At 42.7% G+C, this 22,755-nt stretch overlaps 1 protein-coding gene across 1 annotated transcript; it reads left to right on the forward strand.

The window, feature by feature from the left end:
- Positions 1-7,182: 7,182 nt before the first annotated feature.
- Positions 7,183-22,309, forward strand: pmm1 (phosphomannomutase 1). Its single transcript, XM_030057219.1, has 8 exons — positions 7,183-7,484; positions 8,716-8,833; positions 10,593-10,669; positions 11,954-12,045; positions 12,373-12,472; positions 13,597-13,672; positions 19,288-19,403; positions 20,533-22,309. Exons 1-8 carry the CDS (start codon positions 7,401-7,403, stop codon positions 20,653-20,655), a joined length of 786 nt encoding a protein of 261 aa, XP_029913079.1. The 5' UTR covers positions 7,183-7,400; the 3' UTR covers positions 20,656-22,309.
- The last annotated feature ends 446 nt before the right edge of the window (positions 22,310-22,755 follow it).

Genomic DNA, 22,755 nt, shown 5'->3' on the forward strand with positions numbered 1-22,755 from the left:
GTAAAGTTTATTACGATCCTTCCTCCTCGTCCTCCTCCTCATCATATGATTATTACTATTAAACATACAGAAATTGTCCTCCAACCTGCTGAAAGCCCACACAAGGCTGCTCTGTGCAGCAGACAAGGACACATTATGGACACATTCCTGGTCAAAAATGTGAGCATATGTGACAAATCTCAAGGAAAAAGCCCTACTGTATTGTATCTAATTGCTTTCTAGGCCAGGCTTTGCTGTTTTTTTATTTTATTTTTTTTATTTTCCTTGGTTTGAACACTAGTTCAAGTAATCCCTGCTTACTGTGTGTTTGTTACTGATATGATTTTATGTCCCTTTGTTAATGTTTATAGTCCTTGTATATGATATTGTTTTGGTAACAGAAGATAAAATTTATTAGTATTATGATTACTAGTAGTAGTAGTAGTATTAATATGATATTTGCAAAGACGAGTAGCATCCTAAATAATCTGCCCTTCTACTCAGTAATGAAAGGGATGATACATTGCTTAGCACCCCGATAATCATTGTTCTGTCCTTTACACACACACACACACAAACACACACACACACACACACACACACAGGCCAACAGACTGTGTGGTGCTCATGTGAACAAATACGTCTCTCTCTTCTCCACAGACGGTCTTGTGAGCCCTGCAGCTTCAGATCTGTTGCTCTTTGCTGCATGTTTCCCACATCCTGCTGTGATCCTGTACCATCTACCTGTCTATCTGTCCCTTTGCTTGGTTCCCGTCTGTCTCGGCGTTTTACTCCATCCTCCATCATATGTTCTCTGAGGAAACACGGGACCAAGAAGTCAAACTGAGTCGGGGTCTCCTGCGTCATGAACCTGCTGCTGGTTAAAGTGGAGTCCGTTTGTCCCAGTTTCCGCTGTGAAAGTGGATGATAAGACCATCTGGGACACCACTTTCACCTTTACTTCTACCTGACTGGATTCAGGACCCCTTTTTTTTTTTTTCAGGCACAGTCTGACTGAGCTGTTAATAATTCACCGACTGATAATATATGGCCATAAATACAAGCTTATAAATAATTGTAGGGCACGGTTGTTTATATTAATATTGCTTGGAAACACAGAATTGTGATTTGAATTAATGTGGTATCTCTTCAATGATCAATATACAATATGACGAAAGAAAACAGCTGAGGGACATGTGGATGGCTCTGTGGCCTGAGACGCACCACAGTTTAGATGAAACTCCAGGAAGGAGGCCAAAGTCAGACCTGTTTGAAAGTTAACAGCTAATCATTAGTGTGTTTATGATCAGCGAGTATTTGTCCCCTGGTACCGCCTTCCTTATATAGTTTGGCCCTATCGATCGGTGCCTTGTTAATAGGTCATGCACTTAATTGACTCATTCACCTTGAGACAGCTCCTACAGGTGAGACATAACAACCAAAGTGTCTGGTAGGGAGGGTCCTTCCACACACACACAGACACACACAGCAAGAAAGTATGCCATACTCAAGAGAAAGGTGTTATGTTCTTGCTGGGATATTATCACACATTTTGAACGCCAGGCCCCAGGAACTGTTGATTTATGATCCATGTGTAACACAGGTAAGATAAAACATGTGAGTGCTTTATGGCAACAGTACTGAGTTATTTGCTGCAATACTGCCCCAGCTAATCATATCTGCCAACGATTTCATCATATTATCAAACAACTTTATATGAAATATCAAACAACAAGTTGCTGTGATTCCCTTCTAAAATGGTTTGTACTGCTGACACAATCAGCCTTTTTTTGCGATGTAGTTTGTAGACTTGCAATGAAAGCAAATATTCACTTTGAGATTGAGATGACCCTTACAAAACCACCACAAAACACACACACACACACACACACACACACACACACACACACACACACACACACTGGACTGGTACATGTGAAAAGGTAAAAGGTAAATAACAACAACAACAACAACAACAATAATCATCATCATCATCATCATAATGTCAGTCAGTCCATACAGCAGTATGACTGTGGGTGGGTGTCATGTGTTTACTTAATAACATTAAACCTAGATGAAGTGTCTCCAGTGCTATTGAGTTGGCTATTAGCACTGAGTACAGTGAAGAACTGGTGACCACATCTTATACATGATCTATGATGATTATATGGTTGATTGTGTGTAATGGAGTCGAAAACAGTATTTGCTGTGTTCTCGTCTATTTTTAAACTCTTCCTCCTCCACTGTCTTCTCCTGTTCTCTCCACATAACTGACTCACTAATCTAAGGAAATGTATTAATTAGATGAAAGCTCTAACATCTTGAGCAGTCCCGCTGCTGAGCCTCCTCTCATGGTGAGTCCAACCTGCCCCTCTGCTCCTTACTGCCCTCTTGTGGATGTGAGGGCATGGTGCTGCAGAGGAGCTGGTCACTGAAAAGACAGACCTCCATCTGAAGCCAGCATCTATTCACATCCCGCAGTGGAAATTTACAGAAGAAACTTTTGATGGGATTGGGAACAGAAAATTCTTCTGAAGTCACAGCTTGACAGTCATGTTGCTGTATGGTAATCTAATCAAGAGCAAGTGGTCTGATTGCATTATAGAACATGCAGGCAGTCACACATGCGCCTTTACAATAAGACTACCCATGTTAAGGGATGGTGAATGGTTTATAATTAGGTTATTAATTAGTTTGTAAATACTATAAATCATTATCAAAAATTCTAAATAAGTTATAACACAATTTTACAGTCTCACTATTTGGCAAGATCAAGTAAAGTAAGCTAAGTAACAAGCACGATCTGAGATTTGACAGTATACATGCAGTGTAGCAGCAACTTGTGCTTGCCAAATAGTGAGCCTGCATCAAAGTTTGAAAACTGTGTAATAATTTGTTTACAATTGTTTATTTATGTTTTATGAAGTGTTTACAACCTATTTAATAACCTAATTATAAAACAGCCTTTATAATGGTAGTCTTATTGTAAGTGGTACCTGTTTTTTATGACAAGAATATTAACCGAAAAATAATGAATTAAACCCCAAAACAGAAACTTAGAAAAAGAAATGTGAAGTTTCCTCACAGACCACAGCTATAGCGTCACAGTCTGTAGGAAACACTGTTTTCTTTGCACATCACATTTATTAATTCCTTGGTAATACCTTTTGTGTGTCAATTAATTCTTCATTTAACCCCTTAAAATCTGGTTTTCCCTTAAATTTCCCATTAAGTAGCCTCAGTTTAGAAAAAAAAAATCTCTCCACATTGTATGTCACATAAATCTTTTGTCTTTGGTTCCAATGTTTCATTGAATTTATATCGCTCATATTGAGTGAAATATTGAAACCCAAGAAGCCATTATTTTATGGCTGCTCCAGAACTGTTGTTTCAAAGGGATTTTTTTTTTATCTTGAATATATTTTGATTTTTGTTTTTACATGAAAAATTTAAAAGATATTGAATTGCAAGAAAAAATATAACCTTTTGGAAGCTCCAGTGCAAAAACATCAATGCTAGTATTTGCTTTCAAAAATCTGTATTTGTCAAATTCTAATATGCACTGTGATCGAACAACTTGTTTCCTCATGCGGCTGCCAAAACTTTACATTTCTCTGCTTCAACAGCTGGCCCACCACTGGAATGTAACAAGTGACAGGATCATGGGCATTACCTTGTTATTCAATCAAGAGGAAATAAGATAAGAGTGCGTGTGATTGCGGTCTCTAGAAAACTCAACAGACTAATAAACACATTTCCACAAGGACTCCAGCAGTACAGACGGACAACTGTGGGTAGACAGCTGATATTGATTTGTGCAGTAGTTTTCCTGGAAAAGATACATAATTTTGAACATATGGTAAAAAAAAAAAAAAAAAAAGTTATAATTAGTACCAGAATTTAAATTTCTTGAAATAAAGATTGATGCTAACCTCAAGGCTCAGGTTGAAGTCTGTGAGCAAGAAACTACTAAGAAACTACAAGGCAACATGGCAGGTAAAAAGTGCACGCATACTGTGATCATCATATTTCTCATGACTTATTAAAAAAGTTGGCTACAGGCCAATCAGACTACATTGAGCAAACACTGAAGACCCTGGACAAGAAACCACAGAAATTTCATTGTGGCACTGTTATGGAAAATATAACATTCCTAGGTGGGATGTCCTGAATTGGTATTTAAATAGGCCTTTAGGTCTTATTTATAAAACTGTTAGTTAATAGAGAGGCCTCTATAACTACTGATGACAACAGTTACAGTCTCCTTTAGCTCTCATCTAAAACAATGGCATGAATTAAAGTTCTGTTCCACCTAGGTCTAACAGAGCCAGGGTCCTGGTGCTGTGCATGTTGTCCTTTGCACTTCTCCCATTTTTTTCCTGCTTCTGTCTCTGTCTGACAGTCTGTTTATTGTTTATGTTCCACTGTTTTTGTGATATGTGCTACACTCTTGACCTGGACGTGTCATGAGATCCTTATCATTTGTGTGGCCTGTGTGTTGATCTGTAAATATGGCAAAAAAACTATCTCGATCATCTTGATTCAGGGACAACAGAAACTCTGGCATGTTTTCTGTACAGTTTATTCGAAGTGAAAAGGAGAGAACTACACATATTCTGTGATGCTTCAGAGCGAGCATACGGTTCAGTGGCCTATCTGAAAGTAGAAGGTAATGGCGGACAGACACATGTCTCCTTTGCAATGGCTAGATCACGAGTGGCACCCTTCAAACCTTTAACTATACCATGTCTAGAGCTCTCAGCAGCCCTGTCAGGAGCCCAAGTGGCTCATCCAGTTCAAACTGAGTTAACGCTCCCTCTCCATCAGATGATCCTGTGGACCGACTCCACCATAGCACTGAACTGGCTACAGCCAGAATCATGTCGTTATAAAGTCTTTGTAGCCAACCGCACTGTAGAAATCCTTGAACTAACCTCTGCCAGTCAATGGAGATATGTAAATTCAAACCAAAATCCAGCAGATGACATTACAAGGGGCAAATCTATCCAAGAACTGATTACTCAAGATCGCTGGCATAGAGGCCCAGCATTCCTCTACCTGCCTGTTACACAATGGCCTGCTACGCCCATTCCTACCACGGAGATTTCCTGTGAACTGAGGAAGCCACTGTTCTGTGGTCTCACATCTGATCAACTCCCAGTCTTATCCGATCCCTGTCAATAATACTTGGAACGATGCAGTGGAATCCACGTACAAGAAACTGAAGGAATCCTCTCAATTAACAGCTTCTGACCTCTCAAACCTGACCCGAGCAAGAGCAGAAACTTTCCTACTTGCACAGACTCAACGTGAAAGCTTCCCAGATGAATTTGCCTGTTTGTGAAGTTGTATCGTATCGTATCGTATCGTATTGTATCGTATCGTGTCGTATCGTGTCGTAGGGTTAGGGTTAGGGTTAGGGTTAGGGTTAGGGAACACACACCCCCGCCATTCAACATCAAAATAGGGAGAAGGCAGGAGAAAAGGAGGGGAATTCTGTTTAAATGCCGAACCACTCATTGCACCTATATAGAACTACTAACAAGTCTTGATACTGACAGTTTTCTCATGTCGCTTCGCCGCTTCATCACCCACAGGGGGCGGCCTTATGAATTACTGTCCAACTGTGGTACCAACTTTAAAGGGGGAGAAAGGGAGCTTAAAGAAGCCTTCTCCACCATTGCACCACATCTGAAGGAACATCTGGAAAAACAGCAAATAAATTTCCACTTTAATCCACCTAATGCCCCTCATTTCGGTGGGATGTGGGAGAGAGAAGTGAGATCAATCAAATCAGCTTTAAAGGTAGTTTTAGGAGCACAAACCATAACTGAAGAGGTCCTCGTCACAGTTTTGACTGAAATCGAAGGTATACTAAATTCAAAACCTATTGGCTATGTATCTGCCGATATATCTGACCCTGATCCCATAACCCCAAACCTCCTCCTTATGGGTAGGAGGGACGCCTCCCTCCTTCAGGCAGTATATGCAGGTACTGAGCTCCTTAGAAGATGCTGGCGACACAGTCAAGTGTTGATTGACCTGTTTTGGACTCGTTTCATCCGGGATTATCTCCCTAGTCTCAAGACCTGTCAGAAATGGAAGGAAGACACTCGCAAATTGGAAGAAGGTCCAACCTGTTGCTCAACTAGTAACGCTCAAACCTGTAGCAAACCCATCCATCAACGATTCTCAAGATAGTTTTAGCTTGATATTTTAGAGCTAGAGATGGGGAGGTAATTTAAGGAGAGGTGAGTCCAGTTAGAATCCCTTTCTTTGAGCCTTGCCTTGCTGCCACACAGTAAGTTTGTGCATTTTGTTGTTCTTCATTTAATGTTAAACCCTAGTTTTCTTCCTGTGTTAAAGGGTCTTGAGTTTGTATCTGTTATTTATTGTTGATTTGTCTTTGTTTGTGATTAGACTCCTGAGGGTTATAATAAAGAAAGCCAGGCCTAACCTTTTCATTGTGGATGCATTAAAATGTAAGCATCATATTTATTTCAGATTGTATTTAACTGGTGCATGTAGCAATGCATTGAACCTTTGTTATTTTGTACAGAAAATCATCAATCCATCCATCCATCCATCCATCTACCCCCCCTGTCATCCAGTGCTCATTAAATGGTTAAACGGCGCTTGAATCCCTGTGTTTGAATGTTCACACCATTCAACAATTCCATGACCCAGCCTTATACTAGACAGTCTTTTTTATGCACTGTCCCTACTAAACAGAATGAATGAATGAATGAATGAATGAATACCATAACAAACAAACAGATTTTAAGACACAGTCAGGAACAAAACAGGTTCCCTGACAGTAGGCTGCCTGTACCTGTGTGCCTGTTTTACACGCTGATCGCAGCCTGTCTATATTAATATCCCCTCCTGTGTGTATGTGTGGTTTATTTCAGTGTTACATCACCTCCACCTCCTGCCTGCCTGAATGGAGAGCGGCTCTGACTCCAGCTCATTTGTAGGTGAAAGGTTGCGCTGCCGTGATGGGAACGTGCGGCACGTAGACCACACCGACCGCGCTGTTTACGTGCCAAGTCCCCGCCCCCCTCGCCAAGTGACGGCTGGAGGGCGGCCCGTGATTGGCTGCCTGCTCTGCCCCGCTGTGATCTACAGTGTCGGGGAAAAAAGAAAGTGGAGGGAGAGCCGTGCCGAGCCGAGCGGACACGGGAGAGCCGAGGACAACGAGCGGCTGTTCACTCCGCTGTGGTTTCATTCACCATCTGCCCCCGGGAGCGTGTCGTTACCTCAGCTGACACACAGGACTTCATTTCTACCTCATTTGAAGGTTGTTGTTTATTTTTTTTTAATTTGGCTGTTTGGTTGTATCAGACTGGACGTGTGACACTTGTAATCAAAAGTGAAATCCACAAAAAAAAAAAAAAAAAAAAAAATACACAGAAGAAGACATGGACGAGTCAAAGGGCTTCTCGTCAGACCGAAACATCCTCTGCCTGTTTGATGTTGATGGCACTCTCACACCCCCACGAGAGGTGAGATCAAAACGAATTAATTGTGAATCTTGTTTTCCACTGATTGCTTAATTGATTGTTATAAGTGTCTCCCGTGCGGCTCCCTCGATCTGTTGTTGCAAGCTGTGCCGTGTCTCTTGTCCCATAAACACCTCATAAACACCTCAGAAACAAATGTGTCAGTGATCTGGACGTGGGGGTTATTATCTTGTCTTATCGTGTCTTCTCCTGGACCTGCACGCTTGTCTTTGACTGAATGTCAGCGTGGCTTTACGGCTTTGCGTCGCCCCGGTGTCTGTGCAGACAAACGCGAGAGATTACTCACTCAGTCGAGTGAATGCCCCGTACATGTGTGTTTACAGTGGCTTGTCACACTCACAAAATACCAGCACTGCCCTGTCCTGTCCTGTCCTCCGTGCTCCAGACTTCTTAGAGGTGGAACAGGTTTGCCCCGTCAGTGTTGTCCTGCCTGTCCCAGGACTGTCCCAACCCCCCTCAGCCTGCAGGAGCCTAACGAGCCGCACATTCACTTTGTTGTCATTACAGTCCGGTGACTCTCCAGGGGCTTCCAGCCTCAGCACTACTGCCCTGACAGAAATGATAGAACCTGTTACGAAACGCTCATGGAGTTACTGTTTGATTTCCATGAATATTTCTTCAGAGTGTCATTTCATAATTGTTTTAAACCGAATTGCACAACTCTGCAGTGCATACCCTCCCCCAAAACGTGGGACATAGTTTTGCTCAGTTTTGCTCACGCATCATTGCAGTGTTTGAGTGTGCGGGTTCACTTTGGGTGACTAGGTGTGTGTGTGTGTGAGTGTGGGGGCTGAACAGACCCAGCATGCTGATATTACATCATGGAGTTTCCTTGTCTCCCCTGTGTGAGGCTCAGGCGTTTTTCTGTCAAGCCCCAGTAGCAAAAATCGAACAAACAGAAAACAACATTCCTGTGGTGGAAGAAACTGGAAATGTTGCAAATTAGATCCAGATAAGAAAGACAGCATCAGCGTGAAGGTCAATCTGTAGTGATGCTGTCTTTAGGAGAAAGAGAGCTCTGTTCCTGCTCATACTAGGTAACAGTCACACCTGGGTGCAGCCCAGCTTCCTCGGGACGGTTTGTACTCTTGCTCAAGGGCACTTTGTTAGTCACGGGTGTACCATCAGCCACAGTGCATCCTCAGCCACATCCGCCTGATGACCCAGCTGTCAGACTCTAACCCGACCTGCCGTGTGTGTTTCCTGCCTGCAGAAAATCGACCCGCAGCTGGACGAGTTCTTCCAGACTCTGCGGAGGAAAGTGAAGATCGGCATTGTGGGAGGGTCGGACTACTCTAAGATAGCAGAGCAGCTCGGGGAGGGAGATGATGGTGAGTGGTCCCGTTCCTGTCTCAGCTTCATATGCGTGGCACATATGCTGTGCGCCCAGCTGCATTACATTACACAACAACTTCTTACTTTAATGTCATTTCTGCTCAGTCGGATGCCATTCAGCAGAAAACAACCCGGGATGTTGGGAGAGTTGGGGAATAACATGTGATGTAGGTCATGAGGCAGGCTTAAACTTAGTGTGTGGAGTCTGTTAATGTCAGAAATACATCTTTACAGCATATTACGTCTACCAAGGAGAAACCACATTTACTTCAGCAGAAATCGCAGAGGCCTGCTGTAGCTGATCTCATCACTCCCTTCCTGCGTTCTGCTGAGCGTCCATTCATCATCATCATGTCGTAAGATGATATTACATCAGCTCACATGGCGACTTCAGTAGTAGCTCATACCTGCGATACATCGACCAAAGCACACTGCCAACACACACTGAGCCTCACACTGCGCTGCCAACAACTTCCCAAACAAGTTTACACTAAACTGAGCAAACCACTATCATTTATCAGTAAATATTGGGCTCCAGCTGACGTGCCAGCAGTGAGGCAACAGCTGTGGGCAGCCGACTGAGCACCGTCTTCTCTGTATGCAGTGATACACACCGTGGTAACAGCTGGAGCATCACAAAAAGTCACCACAAATGAGCTGAAAATTAAATAAACAAATGAATGGGTGTTTATGTAGTAATAAACCAGATTGTTGCAATAACAAGTAATGATTAATTCATTCGTAACATACATTTCACAGCTGGTTTCATAAGTTTCACTCATAACAGCAATTATTACACGCATAAGAGTAGTTATTATTTGGCAATGTTACTTGGTAGATGTCATTAGTTAAAAATATTCACTCATTATAACATAATAGTTACTGGTTCAATATTAGCGATTATTTTCATTATCGATTAATCGTTCATTTTCTGTCGAGATTAGTTGTTTGGTCCATAAGATATCAGAAAATGGTGAAAAATATTTATCACAAATGTTTTGCTTTGTCCCGACCAACAGTCCACAACCCAAAGATGTTTAGTTTACTGTCAAAGGGGACAAAATAAACCAAAAATGTTCACATTTGTGAAGCTGGAATCAGAAAATGTGGAAATTTTCTTCTTCAAAATGACTCAGAGTGATTAATTGATTATCAAAATAGTTGATGATTAATTTGATAGCTGGCGACTAATCGATTATTCAACTAAATGTTGCAGCTGTAGTTAATATATGTTACAATATCCAGTAATGTATTACAAGAATCATTTTTATTATCCAGCAGTTAGTGCATTATTAGCTGCTCTCAGTGTCCTGTCAGCTGCATTAGGGTCATACTCTGTGTTATGTGCCTGCTGCATGTTAGAATAAATGACAATAATGCTATGAAAGTCATAGGAACAGCTTTAATGTGGGAATGAGTGAAGTCCAGTCAGTTGCACAAATTTTATTAGTATTATTGCTGTTTGGATGCGAGTGCTACAGTCCTATACTCTGCAGAGAACACCCAGGCCAAAGTGAACAAGAAGCTCAGACAGATTAAACTTGACTTTTCCAGGCAGTGTAATCTGCTACCGGGCATAATCTGTCCGAGGTAATTATAGCAGGTCAGTAGGTTGTTCTGTTGTCTTCTCTGTGCTCAGACCTGAATGGAAGAGTAATTTGATTACACTTCATTTTGTTATTTTTGAGTCTGTAGTTCCTAGAACAGCAGATAAGCTGCCCATGTGGCTAACTTCACCCCTTTTCTCTCTTGCAGTGATACACAAGTTCGACTACGTGTTTGCTGAGAATGGCACGGTGCAATACAAAGACGGGAAACTCCTCTCAAAACATGTATGTGCACATACCAAGATGCATCATTATATTTCTCCAACACTGCACATGTCTGTGGGACAAAGCGTCCTCGTGATGGCGCCTGCCTTTGTGTATGTGTGTGTGTGTTGATGCATTCCTGTCAACACAACGAACAACACATGTTAGAAATGTCATACTTAGCCTGCAGGTTCACCCTATAGAGACAGTGATCTGATTACATTCTGGAGCACCTTGCTGCAGACACTCATGTGTGAATGAGGAAAAAAATATATATTATTTTAAGTACTGTAACTCTTTAATGCTTTGAAATACAGAGTTCATGTTAGTATCATCCATGTATCATGCAGAGGCAAGTATTTGCTAATTAATAAGATGTTAATAACTGACTTTGTTGGCATAATTACTTATGTTTAGTACATGTTTCCAGTCAGTTTCAATGTGCGTGACTATACAAAGGGAGAACTAAAGATTAGAGGGTGTTATTATATGTGGGAATACCTCTGTAATGTCTCACTGAATTCCAATGATGCATGTTTAGACCACGCTGAGGTCCTTACAAAGCACACTACACAGGCACAAGTATGGGGACAGCTGAGCACCACATTCAAAAACTGAGAGAAAAGGCCTGTTTTTTACAGTTTGTGAAGGGAAATCTTAATGCTACAGCACATCGTGACATTCCAGAGAAATGTATGCTTCCAATTTTGGCGTCCCCAGTTTGCGGAGGGCACTTTTCTGTTTCAGCGTGACTATGCTTATGTGCACAAAGCAAGATTGGTTTACTGAGCGTGGTGTGGCAGACGTGGATTGGCCGGCGCAGAGCTCAGACTTGAACCCCACTGAACATCTCTGGGATGAATTGAAACAGCAACTGTGAGCCAAGGCTGGCCCTCCAAAATCTAGTGGGAAGCCTTCCCAGAAGAGTGGAGGCTGTTACACCAACTCCATATCAATGCCCATGGCTTTGAAATTAAATGTTCAACACGCACATATGGGTGTGGTGTAGGTAAAGAGGGACAAACTCCAAAGGCAAATTCAGGTCAGATTTCGCCACATTTTACAGTAGCTAAGGTAATATTGATTTTCCACAACTGGGTCTATTGTATACTGAGCAGATTGTGCCTTGTGAAAGAAAGCAAAAAAAATATAGCATTATAAAAAAGTGTCCAAACTTATGAAATACATGCAGTATCATATCTGTGTAAACAGTGGACCTTTTGGTCACAGTTCACAGTTGTGGCTGATATTTGCACTTTCACAAGTCTCTTCCTCTCCATTCATGGTTTCTTTCTGTCCTGACAGGCCATTCAGAACCAGATAGGTGAGGAGCTGCTGCAGGACCTCATCAACTTCTGCCTCAGCTACATGGGGCTCATCAAGCTGCCCAAGAAAAGGTGCGGCCGGACAGGATACACACACAAACACACACACACACACACAGAACCTATTTCTGGCTGCACATGCAGAGCTTCCCTCTTGCTGTGCTCATCACAGCCGAGTGTCTTGACAGAGAGGAATGCGTCTGAGTCTCACTTTCCCCCTCCAGCTGTTATTCAGCTCTGACATGCTGAGGCGGCAAACTCTGGGGCTTCTGTTTGTGTCACTGAAAGAAATAAAACTTGACTTTCCAGTCTGGAAGGTGAGGCACAGTCAGAAAGCTCGGTGTGAGGGTAAAACCGAACCCAAGCTCGTCTCCGTAACGTCTCTCACTCTCCCGACAGGGGAACATTCATCGAGTTCCGCAACGGAATGCTGAACATTTCTCCCATTGGCCGGAGCTGCACGCCGGAGGAGCGAATCGAATTCTCGGAGATAGACAAGGTAAAGCACCGACAGGAACTCACTATCACGGACCAAATCCGCATTCATTTGCTCGCCCAGATGGAGACCATAAATTGTTTACATCACTGGGTGGCGCGGTGTGTCTGTGATCGGCGGCGTGATCGCCTCTTTGCACGAAGCATCCGGGTTCAGTCTCTCCTCTCTGTGGTTTGCATGTTCTCCCTGCGTCCACATGGGTTTCCCCCCCTCATTCAGTCTTGCAATGACATGCAAGTCAGATGCACTGCGACTCCAAATTGCCCATAGCTGGTTGGTCATGTGTTTTAGTCCTGTGGGGAACTGGCAGCCTGCCCAGGTTGCTTTCTTCTGCCCAGTGTATGCTGGGATAGAAACCAGTCACTGAATAGGAATAAGTGGGTAAAAAAAAAAAAAAAAATGAATGAATCTCTGAACTCCTTTCTATTGTTTCTATCTAGGAATGTAGGCCTAGTCTACTTTTGTACCCAATGCAGTATATGCCTAACCTAATTAGATCCTTTAAATGCATGGGAAAACGATCTGAACTTGCTCTGACTGAGCTAATCTTGTGTACCTATTACACTTAAATCACACAGAGACATGATGGGGTGCTGCTCTCTCTCTCTCTCACTCTGTCTTTCCCGGTCTCTCTCTCTCTCTCTCGCTCGCTCTCTCTTTCCATCCATTTTCTCTCTTTCTCTCTGCCTCTGTCAAACAACCTCAATTAAACGAGGCTGAGAGCGAGCGTGAGCATGAGGAGGGCGGTAAAAGTCAAAACAATGTTGAGCTTTCAAGAGTGCTTAACAGGCGGCCCATTGATGGTTGACAGAGCCGTGAGATATGGAGGAAGCTGGCACAGAGTGGGGAGAGGTTTAACCCTTCAGCTCCCTGCAGGCCACTGTCCTCAGTCCAAACCCTTCATCCACATACTGACAAAGTAATCTGTTCATTGTAGCTGTTGATAATAATCAACAGGATATGTGCATAAGGATTATACATATTAAAATGAATGGACAACACAGCAGCAGATGATAACAGAAACTAATGGACAGCTAACCCTTGCAAATGAATGTAGTGAGCCTTCTGCATGAGGGGACAGGGAAAATGTTGAGCATCGCCTGATTCTTGTCTTCCTTTCCTTACAGAGAGAGAGGATCAGGGAGAAATTCGTAGCTGCCCTGCAACAGGAATTTGCTGGGAAGGGACTGCGGTTCACTAAAGGTGAGACAGACCAATAGAAACAGAGCCAGCTGGCACCCGTAAACCTGAGTTTGGATGAGGAGAGGATGGAGTAGCTCACCCAAGTCAGAGTGAATTTGTAGTCAGTTCACGCCCCAGCTGCTGCAATACAAGACATGACGGCGCTTTAGTCCGTCTACTTTATTGGCACACTGGAGTTGTTTCCCACGAAATCTGTGTCACTGGCTCACAGCTGGCTGTGTTGCAGCCCAGCTTATGTAAATCTGCACAGAGCACAGCTCATGTCTGTTCAAATGGTTTTGGTTCCGTGCATTTTTTTTTTCTGGAAAGACCTTTAACTTTTTGCTTTTGGTCGGTTTTCTGTTGGTTTTCTGTTATTGTGTGTCCATATCAATCAGTTAGACAGCGGCTGCCTCAGCCAGGCAGGCGGGTTGATAATAATCCCAACCATGTGGGCACTTCCCATGAAAAATGGGATTGGCTGCTGTAATGTAATTTGGGGTAACCAGAGAGCCAGAGGTAAGCAACAGTGTGTCCGCATGGTGAACATCTGCTGTTCTTGGGGTGTGTGTGTGTGTGTGTGTGTGTGTGTGTGAAGACATTCCTCTCAACCTTCTGCTTCCCTCTGCAGAAGCAATGATGTGATTTCATTCTGGAGCGCCCTGCTACAGACGTTTGTGTATAAATGAGGAAAAACCTTTTTTGAAACTATATAACTTAATACTGTAAGATACAGGGTTCATATTAATTCCACCTGTGGATAATCCCAAGACAACTATGTTGACATAGAAATATTTGCAAATTACTGTGTTAATCACTGAATAACTGACCGGTGGCCGGCAGGGTCTGAGGGTGGCCATGTCCAAAACGTTGATATCAGATATGACTGAATCAAGCTGGTGGAATTTGGAAAGCACATTCCTGCTCCCCAGAGTATGAAGCCTGGTGACCTAATGACCCTTCCTCTAGTGCTCATTTCACTGCAGGCAAATTCAGGTCAGATAATTTTGTAGTAACCGGGCAGCTATTTAACAGTCTCTCTCTCTCTCTTCTTTTTTTTTTTTTCGCTTTCTCTTTTTTCCCCCCGTGCAGCACAGATATGGTGGAAACTGTTCAGTGCAAATCCAGGTTACAAAGAAACCAATGCTCATGGCAAAAATCGCCTTTAAAGCTCACAAAATGCCTGCGCCGTTAAAAAAAAAAGGGGCCATATATCACAAATATCACTATTAATCACATTAATCACAGTGCCGTTTTTGCATTTCATCTCGTTTGTGTCTTATTTGTTAACTTGTCGAATACTCACACCTAAATGCGCTTTCTCTATGAGCCGTCTCTATGAGGCCATTCATAGCAACCTTGTTCCGGATTGTTCAAGGCAAGAAAAATGGAGCGGCATTTGATCAAAAACAGCCAGTCTGAAGCTGTAGAAAATGTTGCATCATGCAGCCGGCCGCGGAAAAAAGATGCCCACCTCATACAAACCAGTGCATCAATAAAAGATAAAAGGAATCAATATCATCAACAAGTCGACAAAAGGGGGTTGGAATATGGACTGATTTCAGGCCCAGAGGGGAAAACAGCACCATGCTCCTCTGTACGGCCTGCTGTGAGTTCACAGCTGTAGGGAAGAAGTGCGGGACATGTGACTCCCCGTCTTCCTGTTTCTAGCCGTTCATCTGTTGGAAAAACTAACATCTGTCGTTTCTTATCTGTGTTAAAGAAGACCCTCCTCCCTCACATGTGTAGACTCTGGTTATCTATCACACATGCACAGAGCGACGGGATGAGGTGTTTTTCTCTGGTTAATCAGGTACTTTGTGTTTGCTGATGTGCTCGGCGAGCTGTGAGGCTCGCTTAATGATTTGTGAAGCTGAAGCCCAGACAAACAAGCAGAGATGTAGACCTTTTTTTTTTCCTTGTGACTCGCTCAGCTGATGCCTGCGGGCTCGTAGCAGAAGGGGAAAGAGTTCAACGTGCCGCCGGCGCATATACAGCCATTAAAATATGCACCGTGTCTGACGTACAGTATTGGGTCACAGATGCACAGATGCACACACTGATGAGCACAGATGTAAACATAGGAAGCGCTGGTATGACATTTAAATGTTATTTATCTGCTTTGAGAGGAAAATATAACCCAATCTAAAATGTAGCAAAATCAAATAAAAAAATCTAATCTCTTCTTTCTAAATTCACATCATGCTATCCTATCTTACTGCTCCTCTAGGCCTACTACTATACCATACTACTACGACTATAATTGGAGAGCCGTGTGTTTGTTTGTCCCACCATTTAATCCCTGTACCATTGACAGCAAAGCTAATACTAGGAGTTTTTAGAGGCACAGAGTCAATTGAACAAGGTCCCGAGTCAGTTGGACCACAGAAAATAGTCAGAACTGGCCCACGACCCGGAGCTAGACCCTGTATCTCAGGAACTAAAGATTATAGAGACTTGGGACCAAGACTCACGTGTTCAGCGTCCCTGAAAACCCCCGGACGAACCTTGGTTCTGAGTCGCTACAAGGTTCAGTTCTGGAGATCCACTAATATAATTGGAAAGCAATTTGTGTGCGGTGTGTGTGTGTGTGTGTGTGTGTTCATGTGTGTGTCATACGATTAATCCAGTTGACATTCCTCCAATCTCCTCCAAACTTGCCCCAAAGATGGTTCACAGGGCCTTTGTCATTTTTAATGCTAAATAAATTCTTCTAAATTTTACTTTTTTTGGAATTTGGAACTACCGTCACTCAGAACTGACTCAAATTTCTGTGCGGTGAGGAAGAGAGGTGTAGAACCAGTCTGCTTCCCTCCAGGGGAAAACAGGTTGTTTTCACCTGGGGAGATGTTCACAAAGTGAGCTCACGACACGGGGACTCTGAAGCTAATGCCTCAAGTGAACTGCTGTCAACACTGAATGCAGGCTCAAGCTGCTCCACTGACACAGTGGTCGTGCTCACAGTTAAAGAAACTCACTCACGTCTCACATTTCTCATGAGGTGACCGAGTGCGAGAGCCAAGGCAAAGTCCTACAGTACAACATGTACGTTATTGAGAAGTACCTTTTTGTTTTTACTGACCGTTAATGATCAGTATAGAATGTAACGAGATGATGAGTTTTTGGTTTCACAGTTGTCTTGGAGATTTCAAGGAATGGTGGCTTTAGTCAAAGCTGTAAATTTATATCAACTCAAAAAAGGCAGTTATTTGTGAATCATCACTCAGGACAAAGTGTGCATTTGTGTTGGTTGTGTGTGTGTGTGTGTTGTGGGTTGGGGGGTCCACATAGTATAGTGACAACAAATGTCACTGTTGAAGTTAGACAGCAGTATAGTGGTGAAAGCTGATTGCAGTTCTTGCCGGTATCATCCGGTTAGGAGCTGGAAGTGTTGAAATAAGCCAATACGTTTTTTTAGCGTCGCCCGCTTTGTGGAATAACAGTGCTCCAGGCTGTTCTTCATTTGGGTTTGGTCGCTGTTTGCATCCAACCCACCAAGAAAAACACATGTGCAACTTAAGTTAGCCTACTTTTGTGGGGGTAGGGAGGCGGGGGTGGGTGCGAAGGGGGGGGCAAGAAGGATCAGGAGCAGGCCTGGGGTTGTAAGCAGAGAGTGAAGTGTTGCATGCTCTAGTTTACTTTAATTTTGTGCTGTGGGTTGTTTTGTCAGAGTAGGTGTCATTTTTTTTCCAAATGGGTGGATATTTGATTTTGGAACACAGTTCTTGTGCACACAGGATACACACACACACACACACACACACACACACTCACACATGCATGCACACACACTCAGGGCGCTGAGGTGGAAAGCGATTGGGTGCAGTTGCGAGAGCCGAGCCAGTTGCGGTGATGCTGCTGTTGACTCTGTGGGCCGACACAGAGGCAAGGGGCCACCGGGCTCGGCCGCGTGCCGAGGATAAGATGTTATTTGTTTGCCTCCCACAGCCTGAGTATGCTTCTGCATGGCTGATCTCTGCGATACAGTTTATAGAGGTTAAAGGCGGGTTAAAGCCATTATGCTCTTATTGATTTCCTTTTAAAACGATGCAGCATTAATCACAAAAAGAGATGCAGCTAAAGAGGATTTTGTTTAAGGTTTGAGACAATTGAAATGTGGATTTCAACATCAACGAGATCTTCCTGAAGTTTTGTACATTCTGTGTGTTTCTCTGACTGACCCAGTTTTGAATTTGTTAATGCTTAATTACATTGTTTCATCGTGACTGTATTCTCCTATTTTCAAATGAGTGTCCTTCAGGGTTTGTCACTTTACTGTCTAGTTTTTATGCCTTTTGGCTAAGCTCAGCTGCAGCGCTTACTGATCCTTATTTAGCTATGCAAGTGGAGTAATGTGTTTATATGTGTTGACAGCAGTCGCCCTTGGGGTTTAGCAGCAGCGTGACTGGAGGTTAAATAACAACACTGACACCGTGGCGTCGTCAGCTGTCCGTCCAGGCTGATGTGACTCAGCTCTCCCTTTGGTGTTGTTGCTTTTGGTGAAAATTACACGCCGGGGGATGGTTTGGTGAAGAATGTGGTCAACGGCTCGGTGAAGGAGGTGTGAGGGGGGTGTGTCAGGAAAACACAGTCCCGATTGGCTGCATCCTCCTCAGCTGTTGCCTTTTGTGATTGGACCTTTAAACCCTAAGCCCAGTTATAGTGTCCGTGAAAAGGATTTCAAGAGAAACGGGGGGAGGGCAGGAGATAGAAATTCAAATGCGGGAGACTTTTCCGTCACGTTTCCTGGTGCAAAGGGCTTTTTGTCCATCTGACTTGCAAGCTACACCATAACACACCTTTTGCTGTCATTTTCTTAAGTTTTAATCCAATGTGGCAAAGTGAGCCAATGATATCAGTGTAGTATAGCAAAATTCAGGATACATACTATAAGTTTGAATTAATCATCTTTTCTTTTGACTTATAGCCATGAGCAACTGGAGCTTTTTCCACAGAATGCAAAAAATGAATGGCATGATCAAATATTAACTTATCAGCCGGACAAAAACCACTGACCATAGTGATAAGAGGAGAGTCAAAGAGGCACATTCATGCTGCTGCACTGTTTGAAAAAATGTGTCACCTGATTTATTTATCTAGTTTTTGAAGAACACATAGTTTTGTTTCTTTTCTGCTCATTTTATTAACAACAGAGTATTAGAAAATATATTACTAGCATGTCAAGGTGTTAAAATGCCATTCTTTTTTTTTTTTAATGGTGCAGAGTGGTGCTGTTTCCATGGCATGGATGCCTGCCGGGCCCAGAATTGTTACCACAAATAAATCTGTCCGTACGGGACAAAGAGCTGAATGCCACTGCCATCAGTTACTAGTCAGGGTTTAAGTCAATAAGTAAAGTTGGCTCTGCAGATGGGAGCTGTGTAAATACAGGTAGACTGGGGGGTTTGTAAGAGGAAAAATATTCAGCAACATACTGAGGATACTTTGATGTTCCTCTATAAATGCAGCTTAAACTGATTTTGTCTGCACAAATCTAGAGAAGAACGTGAGCAAATGTGACATCAGAGAGTGTTTTTTCAGTGACGATTAGCTCTTCCTCTCATCTCCTTTCAAAATATTCTGAGCTCAAGCAAACATATTCCTGACGGTGTCCCCCCGCCTCCCTGTGTCCTCAGGTGGGCTCATCAGCTTCGACATATTCCCAGAGGGCTGGGACAAGAGACTGTGTCTGGAAGTGCTGGAGGGGGAAGGCTTGGACGCCATCTACTTCTTTGGCAACGAGACCTCGTCTGTAAGTTCAGAGGCTATAATCCTGTTATGTCAGTTGAGGTAGACACAGAAATAGGCAATGGTTTCCAATTATTATAAGAATTATGTTTATGAGAAAACCTGAATGTTATATTGGAATGGTGTGAATTTGTTCTCCTCATTTTGGATTCAAAAGGTGAATGTTTGGGATAGGGTTGCGCAGCTTATCAGGATATCCACACAACTTCTAAGATGCTCTGTGCAAAAATACTCAGGGTTGGTTTAACCCTTTGAAACCTGAGCAGACCTGACAACAGAAAAAAATCACAAGAAAATGACTGGAGATTAGATAAAGAAAGACAGAAAGAAACAAAGAAACAAAGAAAATGACATGAATGTTGCAAAAACAGAGTGTCAGAAAATTATATATTAAAAAAAGGAAAAAAAAATCCCAGAACAGGATTTAAAAAAAAAAGACAAAAAAATCACTGAGATAAAAAAAAAAGAAAAAAAAGTCTTGAGACCAAAAGTTAAAAAAGCTAAAAAAAAAAAGAAAAAAAAAATACTTTAAAATCCATTTGTTCAATTCAAATTCAGTTTTCTCGATTTGGAATGGAAGGAGCGCACTGAGACGCACATCCAGCGTCTTCATTCAAATTCAAATTGCACCTTAAAATTCAGTTTTTGAATGCATTTGATCAACAAATGCATTGTTTTTCCAATTCAGTGTTTCAATATGAGCTGGACAAAAACAAACTCATGTAATTCAAGGACAGTTTCTGTCAGCATCAACCTCCTTCCACACACGTCGACAAAAGCCGTGTACATAATGTCATCTATGAGCATCCGGAGGCGGATGTGGACAGAAATAGCCCTTGTGCTGCTTAGATTGTAGTGAGGTCATGCCAGAGGGGGTTATTAACACACAGAGAGATAAACTGTTGACCTTCTGGCCAGGCTGAAAAGTTAAAGGTTAAAGTTCAAAGGTCATGGCTTTAGATTAGAGGAGAGGAGCTCATCCTGTGCTGAAAGAATGTTTTTGTTTATGTGTGTGTTTCTTTTTTCTTAGTTCCAGCTTTTTCACAGGGAGTTGATGTTATGGGAGATTAAAGGCAGACAAAATGATCAGTCCACTAATCTGTCATGAATAATTCTGAATTTTCTCACTCAAGGGGGGAAACGACTATGAAATTTTCAATGACCCGCGGACCATCGGCTTCACCGTCAGCTCTCCAGAGAACACGGCCGGGCTCTGTCGAGAGCTGTTCTTCGACACTCCGCCCAACGAGTCCTGATGCCCCGGGCCGGGTGGCTGCGCCCCTCCGCCTCCCCCGCCTGCTGCTCCCTCTGAGCTCCCACCTGTGGTCACAGCAGGTACTGCAACAAACGCCCACTCCTCAGCCGGAGGAGCAGCAGCAGGGCAGAGGAGCGGAGGCTGTTTATGAACTGTTGAAAGATCTCACTACTGATCCCCTCCCAGCTAATATACTCAGTGTCAGTGTTATTATGATTGTTGTAAACGGGAACGAGCCGCCGCCGGACCGCTGCGGTGCCGCATTTGGCTCGGTGCCAGGGAATGCACTATGAGATGGGATCCATGCAAAGCCACTTATTACTGAACAGATAGATCCCATCGCTTTTTAAAGGGACAGCAACCGGGGAAAACGTTAAGAAATGTGCTAATGTGCTAAGTGTCTCTCACTAGAACTGAGATTTCTAATACATGTGCCAGAAATGTTTGGCTTTCTGTCAGACCTCTATGTTTTGTAGCATGTTGAAATATGTGTATATAACATGAAATTAAGAAATTCTGCAATTTTTAAAGGTAATCCAGCAGATTACCCTGAGTATAAAATGATGTGTTTGTTTTTGTTTTGCACTTAAGAGTGCACGGTTATATACCAAAAGCTGGTACAGTCTGGTGATGAATACTGCTAAAGGAGAGGAATCAGAGGACTAAAGACAGACTGATGTCAATGAAAAATCAGATGAACCATTTGCTTGTTGCTTTGTGTCCACTTTGAAAATGAGATTTATGAAATCTAAGGGAAGATCTTGGCTTTTCCTTCTATGAAGTTGATGACCTATGAATCATTCCAACTCTTTTAATTTCTCTACACCACTCAGAACTTGATTCATGTGCAGGGTTATATTTGTTTTTTTTTTTTTAATGGTTTACAGTATGATCCCCTAGAATGATAATGTCTGAAGTTGATTGCTGCTAGAAATTAAAGAAGAGTCTAGCTGCTTGTTTTGCTTCTGCAAGTGCACGCCTGAAAAAAATACCTGAGAGCGCAGACAGTGCATTGAAGTGCACCTTCTTTACCGATTGAATGATTTATCTGAACGGATGAATGATGTTATTGTGACCGAGTCACTTTGCAAACTGTTGACAGGCAGCATACCAACTTCTTTGTGTAAGAATGTTTTTAGGAGCCACATCGCGGCCACATGCAGTGAAGTGGTGACCCCAGGGTTTGGTTTGTGGCTTTAAACCACAACCATCGCTTCTTAGACAAATTAACAATCTAATTAACACTTTCCATTTCTTTTGAGGCTTTTAGATAAATAAAAAATATGAAGCCCAGCTGCTGTGTCGATACAAGTTATGTCACGTCTTCTCATAACCTTGTGTTGTGGTACAGAGGAATCGATGCTCCCTTGTCTAGATTACTGCTACAAAAGATTGGTTAGCAGGCCGCCACAAGGCAGACACATCAGCTGCAACATATGTGAAACTATTTGACACTCCATAAGCACCATAAGCTACAAAAAAATGTGCATCTACATGTACAGTAGAAAAGGCTCCATTTCAATAATGTCACTGATGATGATTGTGAGAATAATCATGTTTTTGTTTTGTTTGTTTGAGTCATGTATGCATTAAATAGATGGATTGTGTGTCTGTTCATTGTAGTAAATCTTTTTTGACTAAAACTTTCTGGTGTCTTTTCTTGACCGTGTCGACCACTGGACCGCCCAACACCGTGTAGCTTTTAGAAAACTGGACAGTTGATTTAGCAAAGGTAATAAATAGATGATTTCATATCAATAAATTTTGCACACTCTGCACTTTGGATGAATCTAATCCTGCAGGGCCATGTTTTTGTACAAGACTGTTTAAAAGCTAACGGTTTGTGGTTGTGGCGTAGAGGTGCACTACACTCACTTTGTCAAGGGTCAGTTTAAAGGAATAGTCCAGCGTTTTGTTCAAATTCACTGAGTGAGTGAGTGAGCGCACTTTGTGTCGGATCTCTCCACCCCCTCAGCAGTGTGCAGATCAGTGCGCTCGATGGAAGGACACATGCGTGAAGCGGTCACAGTTCCAAACATGTAACTTCTCCTAAAAGGAGTGTTTTATAATTCTAAAATGTGTATTCAATATGCATATGAAC

The sequence above is a fragment of the Myripristis murdjan genome, chromosome 8 (genome assembly GCF_902150065.1).
Source record: "Myripristis murdjan chromosome 8, fMyrMur1.1, whole genome shotgun sequence".
NCBI classification, from domain to species: domain Eukaryota; kingdom Metazoa; phylum Chordata; class Actinopteri; order Holocentriformes; family Holocentridae; genus Myripristis; species Myripristis murdjan.

Coding starts and splice junctions, on each gene's coding strand:
- pmm1 (XM_030057219.1), top strand. CDS start 7,401: ATGGACGAGTCAAAGGGCTTCTCGTCAGACCGAAACATCCTCTGCCTG. Junction 8,834..10,592: donor GCTCGGGGAGGGAGATGATG/GTGAGTGGTCCC, acceptor TCTCTCTTGCAG/TGATACACAAGTTCGACTAC. Junction 10,670..11,953: donor GGAAACTCCTCTCAAAACAT/GTATGTGCACAT, acceptor CTGTCCTGACAG/GCCATTCAGAACCAGATAGG.